Here is a 13526-nt window from a genome sequence, read left to right on the forward strand (position 1 = left end):
GAGAAAAAAATCACAGTGAAATACTTCCTCTTTAAAGTAAGGGAACAGGGACTTCCCTGGTGGCGCAGTGGTTCAGAATCCATCTGCCAATGCAGGGGACATGGGTTCGAGTCTTGGTCTGGGAAGGTCCCACATGCCGTGGACCAACTAAGCCCGTGCACCACAACTACTGAGCCTGCGCTCTAAAGCCTGCAAGCCACAACTACTGAGCCCATGTGCCACAACTACTGAAGCCCATGTGCCTAGAGCCCGTGCTCCACAACAAGAGAAGCCACCACAACGAGAAGCCCGCGCACCGTAGTGAAGAGTAGCCCCTGCTTGCCGCAACTAGAGAAAGCCTGCGTGCAGCAACCAAGACCCAATGCAGCCAAAAATAAATAAATGTATTAAAAATAAATAAATAAAGGGAATAAAATTTCTGATTGAGGTGGACAAGCATGTAGAAAGTTTTTCTTCTTGAAAATTATATTAAACCCAACATTTAAAAAAATTAAACTCTCTATGAACTGATGTAAAATAATCTCCAAGATATTCTGGTATATGAAACAAACATGAGGCAGACAGTGCACACAGTCCTACCATTCGTAATTAGGAAAATATATTAGGAAGTTGCTTGTATACATACAGACTTCTTGAAGGACACACAAAAGATTGCAAACATGAAGAACATTTAGGGAGGAAATGAAGGTTAGAGATCAGAGGTGGAAGGGAAACTACACTATCTAACCTTTTAATTTTAGGTTGAATGTACAGCCTACTCAAAGTATGATAAATTAAATTTTTTATTTTTAAAAATATTTATTTATTTATTTATTTGGCTGCACCGGGTCTTTAGTTGCAGCACGCAGAATCTTCACTGTGGTGTGTGGGATCTTTTAGTTGCAGCATGTGAGATCTTTAGTTGTGGCATGCATGCAGGATCTAGTTCCCCCACCAGGGATCGAACCCAGGCCCCCTGCATTGGGAGCGTGGAGTCTTAACCACCGGACCACCAGGGAAGTCCCTTAAATTTTTATTTAGTTATACCAACTGAACAATGCTATGTTAACGTATGAAATACACTTAAAATTATACATTTATTGCTGATTCATATATTCACAGGTGTGATTTAGTGACAATTTTTTTAAATCAAACTTTTTTTAAAATTTTTATTTATTTTTTGGCTATGTTGGGTCTTCGTTGCTGCGTGCAGGCTTTCTCTAGTTGCGGTGAGCAGGGGCTACTCTTCACTGCAGTGTGCGGGCTTCTCATTGCGGTGGTTTCCCCTGTTGTGGAGCATGGGCTCCAGGCACGCGGGCTTCAGTAGTTGTGGTGCATGGGCTTAGTTGCTCCGCAGCATGTGGGATCTTCCTGGACCAGGGCTCGAACCCATGTCCCCTGCATTGGCAGGTGGATTCTTAACCACTGCACCACCAGGGAAGGCCCTAAATCAAACTGTTAAAAATAATCTTAATAGCTCTTTGGCTCTCATTACAACAGCATCTCCTCAACATTTCTATAAGTGAGAATTAGTAATCTTTTTTTCTAATTGAAGTATAATTGGTGTTTATATATATATTTTTTGAGAATTAGTAACCTTTGATGACCCCTTCCTTTATTTTCTTTTTTTTTTTTTTTTTTTTTTTTTTGCGGTACGCGGGCCTCTCACTGTTGTGGCCTCTCCCCTTGCAGAGCACAGGCTCCGGACGCGCAGGCTCAGCGGCCATGGCTCACGGGCCCAGCTGCTCTGCGGCATGTGGGATCTTCCTGGACCGGGGCACGAACCCGCGTCCCCTGCATCGGCAGGCGGACTCTCAACCACTGCGCCACCAGGGAAGCCCCTCCTTTATTTTCTTAATTAATTTTTATTAGAGTAGAGTTGCTTTACAATGCTTTGTTAGTCTCTGCTGTACAGCAAAGTGAATCTGCTATACAGATGACATCTTCCTTTAAATGCTGCTGATCCAGCACTGTATCCTCTATAGCCAAACCAAGGGTAACTGAAAAGAATATTTAATTTACACATCACCTAGGGACAAGATTTAATAAGGAGATTAATACTAATTAATACTAATTAATACTTTAGCAGAACCTTCTATAAGCAGTACTTCACACGACATACTATTCACTCTTACTTTGTCAAATTTTCCAAGGCTGCTCTTTGTCCGGGGATCTCCCTCTTCGGAGCCAGTCATTGCTAATTGCTGCAAAAGGCGGCCAACCTACAACCCAGAGCAGAGGTGGGAAGACATAGGCTGTAGACACTTACACGGTCCTCACTGTGAAAGCAATTCCATTCCATTCTATAAATGTATTTCATAAGAATATTAACACACTAAATGGATAACTAATAAGAACCTGCTGTATAAAAAAAATAAATAAATAAAAAAAATTCACACCACCTGACCAGGCATACAAAATAGGATCCCAAATAAAATGTGCATCTTGTCTATATCAGCTTTTACTATATTTTATTACATTTAGATTGAGTTATAAAGAATACGTAGAAAATTTTGCTTTGTCTTTAATGCATATTATTACATTAGGAAATGAAGGTACACACCTTTGTTTCTGCTGCTGTACTTTTCATGTGTTTAGAAATTTAATTAATTTGTAAAAGCTGACTCAAACTATCTCAAGTTATTATTAAGTACTTTTCCCTATAGTTCATAAAGTACTCAAGGTAAATTTTTTTTCTAGACTTAAAAGCAAAGAATTCCTTCAGAACATAAGCTGTTTTGAAAGTAAATAATAATTCACAGAGCCAGTTCCTTACTGCCAAAAGTGAACTGTTAATCCACTCTCTCTAAAGACACTTTGCTGAAAGTTATTATCATACAGCATCATCTTCATACCTAGGACAATCCCCCCTTTTACTCATTTTGAAAAGATGTGATTCAACCTCCAATGGAATGACAAAAATAAAACTATAACAACATTATCATAAGAATAAATTTAGTGTTTCAGAGATGATAAAAAATTTTTATTTCAGGGATGTCTATATAATTTCTAAACACCCCAATATGATAGAACTGATCATGAAAAAAAGCTTATCATTAAAAAAAAAATCATCCAAAGGCAAGACATATTCTATTCCAAATAAACTCTGTCTCTTCCTCACAGTATTTCTAGAGACAAGATATAATTAAAAGAATCCCTTAAGAAATAATAACATGACTTCAATAGTTCAGATGATTAGGGAAAAAAGCATTAATATAGATCCAAAAATCCTCTTTCTGAAACTTTTAGGTCCAGAGGAGTTTCAGATTTCAAAATTTGGAGATTTTAGAAAGGTTGGTTACTGCATACATGTAACATGTCCAGTATTTAGGCTGGCTTCCTATAATCAGATACATTAACATTCCTGCAGCAAAACATGAATATTCATGAATATGAAATGGAATAACTAACAATTATAAATAGCCTCATGTTAGTTCAGGTTAGGTTTTGTTACCAAATGAAGTATAAAAGACACTCAATTTTCAATCATTCTGGAGTTTGAAATCATGGGAAAGGGGTAAGGGCTTGTTCTAGAAAATCAAATTCAACTATGCATTCAAGTGTATGAGGACTCCATTTAAAAACCAACACAATGTAAGAAGCAAATATTTAGGAGAGTTTGGGGAAAAGGAATGGTAAGAATATATGAATAATGTCATATTTTCTGTTCCCACTCCCACTGCCCAATCAACTGACTTTAAACTGAATGCCTAGCAAAAGCATACCTGCATCAGATTAAATCTTGCCACCTCATTAATAGGAGCATCAGAAATTATTCCATACTGTTCTGGATTGACAACCGCAGGACAGATGAAGCAGGCCAACAGGAGGTCAGTACACATTGCTCTGACCTCCCCAACTTCCAGTCTATCTACACAGGAGAGAGTTTTGTACATCTGTGACACAATCCATCTCAAACTATGTGGAAAGCAGTATGTGTTCTGTTTGAGATAACCAATAAATTTGTTCACCAAAGCCACTAGTTTGGCCTCGTTGGAATCCACCATCTCTTGAACCTTTTGCCTGAATCTATCTGAGCCTTTCTCTCCAAAGAGTTTTTCCTGTTGAGATGGGGAGAACCTCTCAATTAGCTTGTTTGGGTCTGTTTCCAGGTGATCCTCATCTTCAACAAGGAGCTGCATGATTGGCTCATGTAAAGTTGCTGTGAGGAAAAGTTTGGCAGAAAACAGTCCTTCAGAAAAAAGTTTAAATAAGATGCTGAAGGCACAAGTTCCTCTCCTCAAAAGTCGCCTGGGGTTGTCACTTTCTTTAAGTTCAAATTCAATCAAGTATCTCAACACCTGAAGGAGGTAGCTTTCATCTTCTTGCATAATGCAGTTGCCATAGAGAGAGGTAAAAACTGTGTAAATAACACTTTGTGTGTTCTCCTGATTAAGTTTCTCTCCCGCAACCAAAGAGGAGGCAATAAGACGAGGATTTTCCCTTAATCGACTTAAGAATTCTCCATAAGCAGTCTCCTGAAATCCCAACTGCTTATACCCATCAACGAACTGTGTATCTTCCAAAATCTTGGCATGTTGGCAACATTCAGCAGGGGAAGCTTCAGCACTAAAAAACAAGCAAACAAGCAAAATAATAAAATTAACAACAATAATAATATACTGTACTAAAACATGGAAATGTGAGTTGATGATAGTCATGGCAATGAGATCACTCAGAATTGCTAAAATCTTTTAGACCACCAGCATCTAAATGTGTAAAGAAAGTCAAAACCAGAAAGTAGGATTCTGACTTCTATCATTGAAGATCAGTCCTGCCTCTTTTTGAACTTCATATACATGGACTCATACAGTATGTACTCTTCTATGTCTGGCTTCTTTTCTCGACAGTATACCACAGCACCTCTATTTCTAGACTTAAAAACTGCTTCTTGGAACAACAGAACAATCAGGTATTAACACAGTGAAAAATGAGGTTTCTAAAACTGAAAAGTAGATATACAATAGCAAAACATGAAAATGTATATATTAAATAATATTAGGAGAAAAGCAGAAGACAAGATAATTTACTCTCTACAGTAATAAAATGTTATATAATGCCAAGATACAAAATTAATTGGTATGGTATAAAATATTAATGCTTAAGTTATAATTCTCTACAACTGTGCTTAGGTTAATAGGTTAATTAAGCAAACTAAGCAAAGACACCATTGAGATGCTGACTTAAAATATCTTAAACCATGCACTTTGTTGGAAATAGATTTATTTGCAGTTAGCGATTATTAACTGCTATAAGCAGAATTATAGTGGTTTATAACAGTTAAGACCTCAAAACCTTTTCTTTACCTGGTTATAATAAGCCGATCCAAATTAATTCTCTGTTGCTTAGCGATCCATGCTGTACGATACAACTTTTCAGCTGTCTTAAGTACATCTGCATTGAGTCTCTGAATGAGCTGTTTCTCAGAGTTTACATATAAGCGTTCCTGCTTGAGGTGATGGGCCAGAGTATGAATATCTAGCTTCACCATCTTCAGATGTGGAGAAGGTACAAAGGCTGATCACTAAGAGTAAAAAGAAAAAATTTTTATGTCACTTAAATTGTTTTCCAAAAATCAAAGGGGGTAGGAGAACACATTATATATTAGGCTACATTTAGTATCATGGTTAACTCTAGTTTTAAAAATAATCTCTCTATACATTTTACAACAGAAGCATTATAGATTCAGTACAGAAAAACTGGTAAATACAGATAAGCAAAAAAAGAAGAAAAAGAGAAAAGCTCTTAATAAGGCCAGTGCTCAGAGGCAGCCACTGTAAATACCTTGCATGTATCCTTCAAGTCCCGTGTCTACAAAAACAGAAACAGATCAATGTACCACGATAGAAAGCCCAGAGATAAACCCACGCATCTATGGTCAACTAATCTATGACAAAGGAGGCAAAGATATACAATGGAGAAAAGACAGTCTCTTCAAGAAGTGGTGCTGGGAAAAATGGACAGCTACACGTGAAAGAATGAAATTAGGGATTCCCTGGTGGCACAGTGGTTGAGAGTATGCCTGCCGATGCAGGGGACACGGGTTCGTGCCCTGGTCTGGGAAGGTCCCACATGCCGCGGAGTGGCTGGGCCCGTGAGCCATGGCTGCTGAGCCTGCACGTCCGGAGCCTGTGCTCCACAACGGGAGAGGCCACAACAGTGAGAGGCCCGCGTACCGCAAAAAAAAAAAAAAAAAAAAAAAGAATGAAATTAGAACACTCCCTAACACCATACACAAAAATAAACTCAAAATGAAAAAAAAAATAAATAAATAAACTCAAAATGGATTCGAGACCTAAATGTAAGACCAGACACTATAAAACTCTTAGAGGAAAACATAGGAAGAACACTCTTTGACATAAATCGCAGCAAGATCTTTTTTGATCCACCTGCTAGAGTAATGGAAATAAAACCAAAAATAAACAAATGGGACCTAATGAAACTTCAAAGCTTTTGCACAGCAAAGGAAACCATAAACAAGACAAAAAGACAACCCTCAGAATGGGAGAAAATATTTGCAAACAAATCAATGGACAAAGGATTAATCTCCAAAATATACAAAGAGCTCATGCAGCTCAATATTAAAGAAACAAACAACCCAATCCAAAAATGGGCAGAAGACCTAAATAGACATTTCTCCAAAGAAGACATACAGATGGCCAAGAAGCACATGAAAAGCTGCTCAACATCACTAATTATTAGAGAAATGCAAATCAAAACTACAGTGAGGTATCACCTCACACCAGTTAGAATGGGCATCATCAGAAAATCTACAAACAACAAATGCTGGAGAGGGTGTGGAGAAAAGGGAACCCTCTTGCACTGCTGGTGGGAATGTAAATTGATACAGCCACTATGGAGACCAGTATGGACATTCCTTAAAAAACTAAAAATAGAATTACCATATGATCCAGCAATCCCACTACTGCACATATACCCAGAGAAAACCATAATTCAAAAAGACACATGCACCCCAGTGTTCATTGCAGCACTATTTACAATAGCCAGGTCATGGAAGCAACCTGAATGTCCATCGACAGACGAATGGATAAAGAAGTTGTGGTACATATATACAATGGAATATTACTCAGCCATAAAAAGGAACGAAATTGAGTCATTTGTTGAGACATGGATGGATCTAAAGACGGTCATACAGAGTGAAGTAAGTCAGAAAGAGAAAAACAAATATCGTATATTAACACATGTATGTGGAACCTAGAAAAATGGTACAGATGAACCGGTTTGCAGGGCAGTAGTTGAGACACAGATGTAGAGAACAAACGGGTGGATGCCAAGGGGGGAAAACCACGGTGGGGTGGGGATGGTAGTGTGCTGAATTGGGCGATTGGGATTGACATGTATACACTGATGTGTATGAAATTGATGACTAATAAGGACCTGCAGTATTAAAAAAATCAAACAAACAAAAACAACTAATACTAACCTTTCTTTGGGTTATTTGTATGGAAATATGTTAATATAAACGTTTCAGACATTACATGAAATTTCTAAAAATCATATGTTCTGGTATAATGTTATAAGTCATAATTCTAGTTATTACTTTAAAATGTATATCTCAGAAATAACTAAATTTCCTTGTCAATTGCAAAAAAAAAAAAAAAAAAAGGCCCATGTCTATTTATCAACACTGGACTTTCCTTGCCTGCTCTCTTTCACACTGCAATCAACCAACATAGCCTGTTGACTCTTTCTTCAAAACACATCTCACCACCTCCATCATCATCTCTCACCCAAAGGTCTCTAACCACCACTTCCTAACTGAACTCCTGCTTCATTTCTTGTACTACTGGAGTATCTACATAACATAGAACATCCTTTAAATTTAAGTCAGACCACTTCATTCCCCCACTAGAAGCTGTCCAAAGGCTTATTTTACACTTAGAATGAAATCTGAAAGTCCCACATGATCTAACCTTGCTATTCCTCCAACCTCATCTCCTGCCATTCTAAATCCTGCTCACACAGCTCCAGACACGCTGGCCTCCTCTTGAACAGATCAAGCATGCCCCTTCCTCAAAGCCTCTGCATTTGCTGAACCATCTCCCTGGAAGGCTATTCCTCCAGATGCCTTTGCAAGGCTGGTGCCTTTACTTCATTCAGGTCTCTGCTCAAATGTCTATTTAGAAAGGCCTTCTGAGACAAATCATTCTAAAACAGAAAATATCACTTCCTATTCCCTTTTCTGGCCTTTTTTTTTTTTTTTAAAGCGCTTGCCCCAACCCAGCATGGGTTGTTGTTACATGCATGTTCATCATGCTTAGAGTATGGCTCCCCCACTGAAAGGCAAGGGCCGCCAAGGCCAAATTTGTCTGTTTTGTCGACTTACTGCTGTAATTTCAGGGCTGAGGAGAGGGCTTGGTTCACAGCAGGAGTTGAATAAGTATTTGCCAAAGGAATGAATGAAATCACACAATTCTTGTTTATCTAGTAGCTAAACAAACTGATAAAAATAACACACATATTTTAAAGCATTATTATTTAAGCTATACCCTTAAATAGAATGCCTGCCAGACCATAAACATTTTATCTCAGCAACAGAAGCGCTTGTGGGCCAAATAGCAGAATACAACATTGTGTCAAGGCAGCAGTCATTAAGTTAGAAAAATGCTTCTCATTAAGAATTAAACATTAGGGGTGGGGAAGGAAAGGACTGGGAGTTTGGGATTAGCAGATGCAAACTATTACATATAGGATGGATAAACAGGTCCTACTGTATAGCACAGGGAACTATATTCAATATCCTGTGATAAACCATCATGGAGAAGAATATGAAAAAGGATATATATATGTATAACTGAGTCACTTTGCTGTACAGCAGAAATTAAACACAACATTGTAAATCAACTATACTTCAATAAAAATGTTTTAAAAGAATTAAACATGATTATATACTTAAAAGCTGCTATGAGAATAAAGCTTTAAATGTTCTCACCACAGTAACAAGAAAATGGTAATTACATGAGGTGAAGGATGTGTTAACTAACCTTACTGTGGTCAACATTTTGCAATATATGTGTACCAAATCATCATTATATGACTTAAACTTACACAATGTTATATGTCAATTATAGTTCAATAAAGCTAGAAAAAAAGAAGTTGTCCCAGCCAATCAGATTCATAACGGATTTATTTGGAATTGATAAAATACAATTTGTAGTGAATTCAGATTCTGAAAGAGGTGACAACCTAGCTCACAGAACTCTCAATATGTTTACAGATCCAATGAAAATATGTTCATATATATGAAATAAATACTTTTGGTGCTAAGACTAAAAAAAAATTAAACATTATGGTAGCAGATGGAAATATATTTAAAGCCACCTTATTTAAAGAAATAGATTCAACAATTTTTAATTAAGTTTGATTTCAGAAATTAAAATTTTTTCTTTTATTCTAATGAACTACTTATGACTAGAAAAGTTTCAGATATTATCATCTAACTTGAATTTAACTGCTTTAAAAACTTTCTTGTACCTTATCAATTCCCTAGCAAACTATACAAAGCTATTATTCCAAGTCTCCTATATTAAAACCCTCAGAGGGCTTTCCTCTCAAAAGGTTTAAATATGTCTACTTCACCAAGATGATTCACCATTAACTCACAAAAGCATCTGGGTACATTCAAAAAAATTGGTGCCATACATACATATATAATCTTATTAACTCAGCCTAAAGAAAACACATATGACTTTGCAGACTTTCATGAGGGAATTCTAACATCCTCTAGGGGGCTCTAAATCCACAGACTAAGAACAGAATCACTGAACAAATGGTTGTAACTATGAGAAATATTATAGTTAATGAAAATAGTACTGAAATGGGCTCTTAAAGATCTGTATGCTTTGGGGACTTCCCTGGTGGTCCAGTGCAGGGGGTGCAGGTTCGATCCCTGGTCAAGGAGCTAAGATCCCACATGCCTCACAGCCAAAACCCCAAAACATAAAACAGAAGCAATACTGTAACAAATTCAATAAAGACTTTAAAAATGGTCCACATCAAAAAAAAAAAAAAAGGTCCACATCAAAAAATCTTTTAAAAAAGCTCTGTATGCTTCATTAATTAGTTCTGTTACCTTGGGTATATAATGCATATTCTATGAACCTCAGGGGTTTTTTCATCCATAAAATGTGGACACAGTATCTACATTTATTTTGTGCCTGGCATGAGCAACATATTAGGTACTAGGGATACAAAAAAAGGATAAAATCTAGTATGTGTCCTCAAGGACTTCCTAATCTAATAGAACGAGGCAGACATGCAAGCAAATGGCTGCCCCAAAATGTTATGGGTATAATGCTATGGCTGAATGAAGGCTGTACAACGTAGAGTACAGACAAAAGAGAAGGAATGACTGAGGAGTTAGGTACCTATGCCTAGTCTTAAAAGACAAGTATGGGGGTGGGGGATAAGTATTTGCCAGTAATAACACACCATTGTAAAGCAATTATACTCCAATAAAGATGTTAAAAACAAACAAACAAACAAAAAAAGAAATGTTGCAGTGGCAATGGAAAGGACAGGACAAATCTGAGAGATGCTGGAGACAGAAAATACAAGATCTGCTGACACCTACACAAGGGGAAGACGAGGCAGAAGTTTCCAACTCTGGTGACAAGCGTTGGGGGTGGTGTTATTCACCACAATTTCGTATCATATGAGAAAACACTTTATAAACTGAAAATTATGCCTGGTATGGTTCTAAGAACTTTACACACTTAATCTTCATAACATCCCTCTGAGACAGGTATTTTGCCACAAAAGAAACTGAGGCTCAGGGATATTACGTAGCTTACATAAGGCCACAGGGGTGAGAGGTGATAGAGCCAGTACACTATTATTATAGTCCTGATCTCTACAAGAATGACTCAGAAATCGTGTGGTTACACAGGTGAATTATTTTTAAGAGATGCACATTCAAGTACACAGAAGTAAATTGTTAGGATGTCTGGAACTCACTTGTACATGGCTCAAAAAAACTAAGAGATTTTTTAAATGCAGCAAAATGTAAACCACTGTTGAATCTGGTTGGTGGGTATATGGTGATCATGGTACTACCCTTCAACAGCTTCTCTAGGTTAGAATTTTTTCATTATAAAATGATAGAGGAAAATCCTTTATAAATTCTCAAACCGTATCCTTCTTGCTGCCTTAATACAATTTAATTCAACAAATACGTTATTGACTTTTGTTGGAACCTAGCCAGGTCCCCTAATCTCAAGGAGTTCACAGCCTAATTACAACCAAAATACTGTTCAAGATAGGATGCATAAAATGTTTCCAATGACATAGCAAAATATGAACCAATTTATGCAATTCAGAAATTAAAACCTTCAAACACAGCTTCACTTAAAAAAAATTAACACATGAAAGTAATGCTCCACCTGATCTACATAAGAACTCACCTTCTAAACCCTTCAGTGGTCCCAAATGTCTTCAAAGACATTTTTGTAAAGATATTTCACATAAGGGGACTTCCCTGGTGGTCCAATGGGTAAGACTCTGCACTCTCATTGCAGGGGGCCTGGGTTTGATCCCTGGTGGGGGAACTAGATCCCGCATGCATGCCACAACTAAAAAGTCCAAATGCCGCAATGAAGATCCCATGTGCTACAACTGAGGCCCGGCACAGCCAAATAAGTGAGTGAGTGAGTGAGTGAGTGAGTAAGTAAGTAAGTAAATAAATAAGTAAATAAATAAATAAGTAAATAAATAAGTAAATAAATAAATAATTTTTTCAAATGATATTTTAAATAAACCCAGAACACTAGATAACTTGCTAAATTTTCTTTCTTTAATCAAGTTCATCAGACTATATGACCTACTACCCACCCCTGTTGCCGTCATATACTATAGTCTCTCTCCTTCCTTCAACACCCCCAAACTCCAATGATCATTTGACCCTACCAAGACTTTCAAGCCATTAATCCTACCACCTTTTTTGCTAGCCTTCACTCTCCTCCTGCCTCTGCTTCCCTCCTTACCCAGCTAGCAAAAACCCCATGGTCAATCATTATGATCACTGGCTGAATGTTCTCTCAATTTGCCCCCTCACTCGACTAAACCTCAATCCCAGTTAAATCCAATGCGGGACTTCCCTGGAGATCCAGTGGTCAAGACTTCGCCTTCCAATGCAGGGGGTGTGGGTTCGATCCCTGGTCGGGGAGCCTAAATCCCACAGGCGTCAGGGCCAAAGAACCAAAACATAAAACAGAAGCAATATTGTAACAAATTCAACAAAGACTTTAAAAAAATGGTCCATATCCAAAAATCTTAAAGAAAAAAGAAAATGTTCTGCCTACTCCTAATTTATACATGTGTATGAGAAAACCAACACACTCAACCATGCTAAATATCACTTTAAACTCATGATCACAAACCCTATACAAGCCCTTACTGATGCATGATACGCACACTATTACTTCCCCCGTCCATCCATCACTCCCCCACTCTCCCAGGCAACTAATTCATACCACCATCTCTCCTCAAATCTCCAGCCTCTTCCCCTCTCCTTATTCTCAGCTCCTTGCTTCCTACTTCACTGAGGAAATTGAAGCATCAGAAGAGATCTTCCTCAGGCTCCCTGCTTCAGTCTTTGCTCTCAGCCTACTCTCAACACAGCAGCCAGAGTGAGCCTGTGAAATCCTAAGTCAAATCACATCACTCCTGTGCTCAAAATCCTCCAAAAGCTTCTTTTCTTGGCTTTCCATGGTCTTCTGCCTCCATCCCCCCTACTTCTCTGACCTCACCTCCTATTACCAGAAGACCATACAACTTACCATCCAAACTAGGACACTACTGGGAGTGAAAGCGGACACTATTAATAATTTCATTGAGACAAGAGACATAAACAAGGACCACTCTCTTACCAGATCCCTCATTCACTCTGCTCCAACCATATTCTCCAACATGCCAGGTATATTTGCACCCTAGTACCCTTGTAATTGCTCACTACCCAGGTCTCTCACTTCCTTTGGGTCTTATCAAGAGTCATCTTCAATGAGGTCTTTCTTGGTCACCCTACCTAAAATTCCAACCCCTGCCCTGCCACACACACATACTACCTCTCCCTGCTTTAGTTTTTCTTGTTAGCAATAGTCATATTATACATTTCACTTATTTATCTTATGTACTGTCCATCTCCCGAAGAAAATGTAAACTTCCTAAGAAGAGGGATTTTTGCCTAATTTCTTCCCTGCTCTATTCACACTGACTAGAATAGAACCCGTCACATCATGAGCATTCAGTAGTACACATTTGCTGAATGAATATATGAATGAAAAAGAGGTATTTCAATAACCTATTCACGTTAGAAACATCATAAGCAGAGGTAGAAATAACACAGGAGGAACAGAGGTGTAGTCTTTGATGGACAGGAAAAGAAGAGGTAAACACTATGAAATTATCAATAGATGCTAATTAAAATAAGCACACCATACTGAAAACATTAAATATACTATGTGGAAGTTTCATGAAAACTTAAAGGAAAAACAAAAGTGCTCAAAATTTACATTTATTCCTTACTTCTT

The 13526-nt window shown here is 37.8% G+C and overlaps 1 protein-coding gene across 7 annotated transcripts in view; it reads right to left on the bottom strand.

Annotated features, from left to right (window-relative positions):
• GAPVD1 (GTPase activating protein and VPS9 domains 1) overlaps nt 1-13526 on the bottom strand; it is a 74553-nt gene that overhangs the window by 44944 nt on the left and 16083 nt on the right. For all 7 annotated transcript variants that reach the window (XM_082629607.1, XM_082629605.1, XM_082629603.1 and 4 more), the window contains 3 exons: nt 5286-5503; nt 3705-4548; nt 2115-2201 (listed from right to left, as the gene is read on the bottom strand). In XM_082629607.1, the coding sequence (XP_082485733.1) occupies nt 2115-2201; nt 3705-4548; nt 5286-5470 (1116 nt within the window). In that variant the 5' untranslated portion in view covers nt 5471-5503. The remainder of the gene's footprint in view (nt 1-2114; nt 2202-3704; nt 4549-5285; nt 5504-13526) is intronic.

The sequence above is a fragment of the Mesoplodon mirus genome, assembly GCF_964341445.2.
Source record: "Mesoplodon mirus genome assembly, chromosome: 1".
NCBI lineage: Eukaryota > Metazoa > Chordata > Mammalia > Artiodactyla > Ziphiidae > Mesoplodon > Mesoplodon mirus.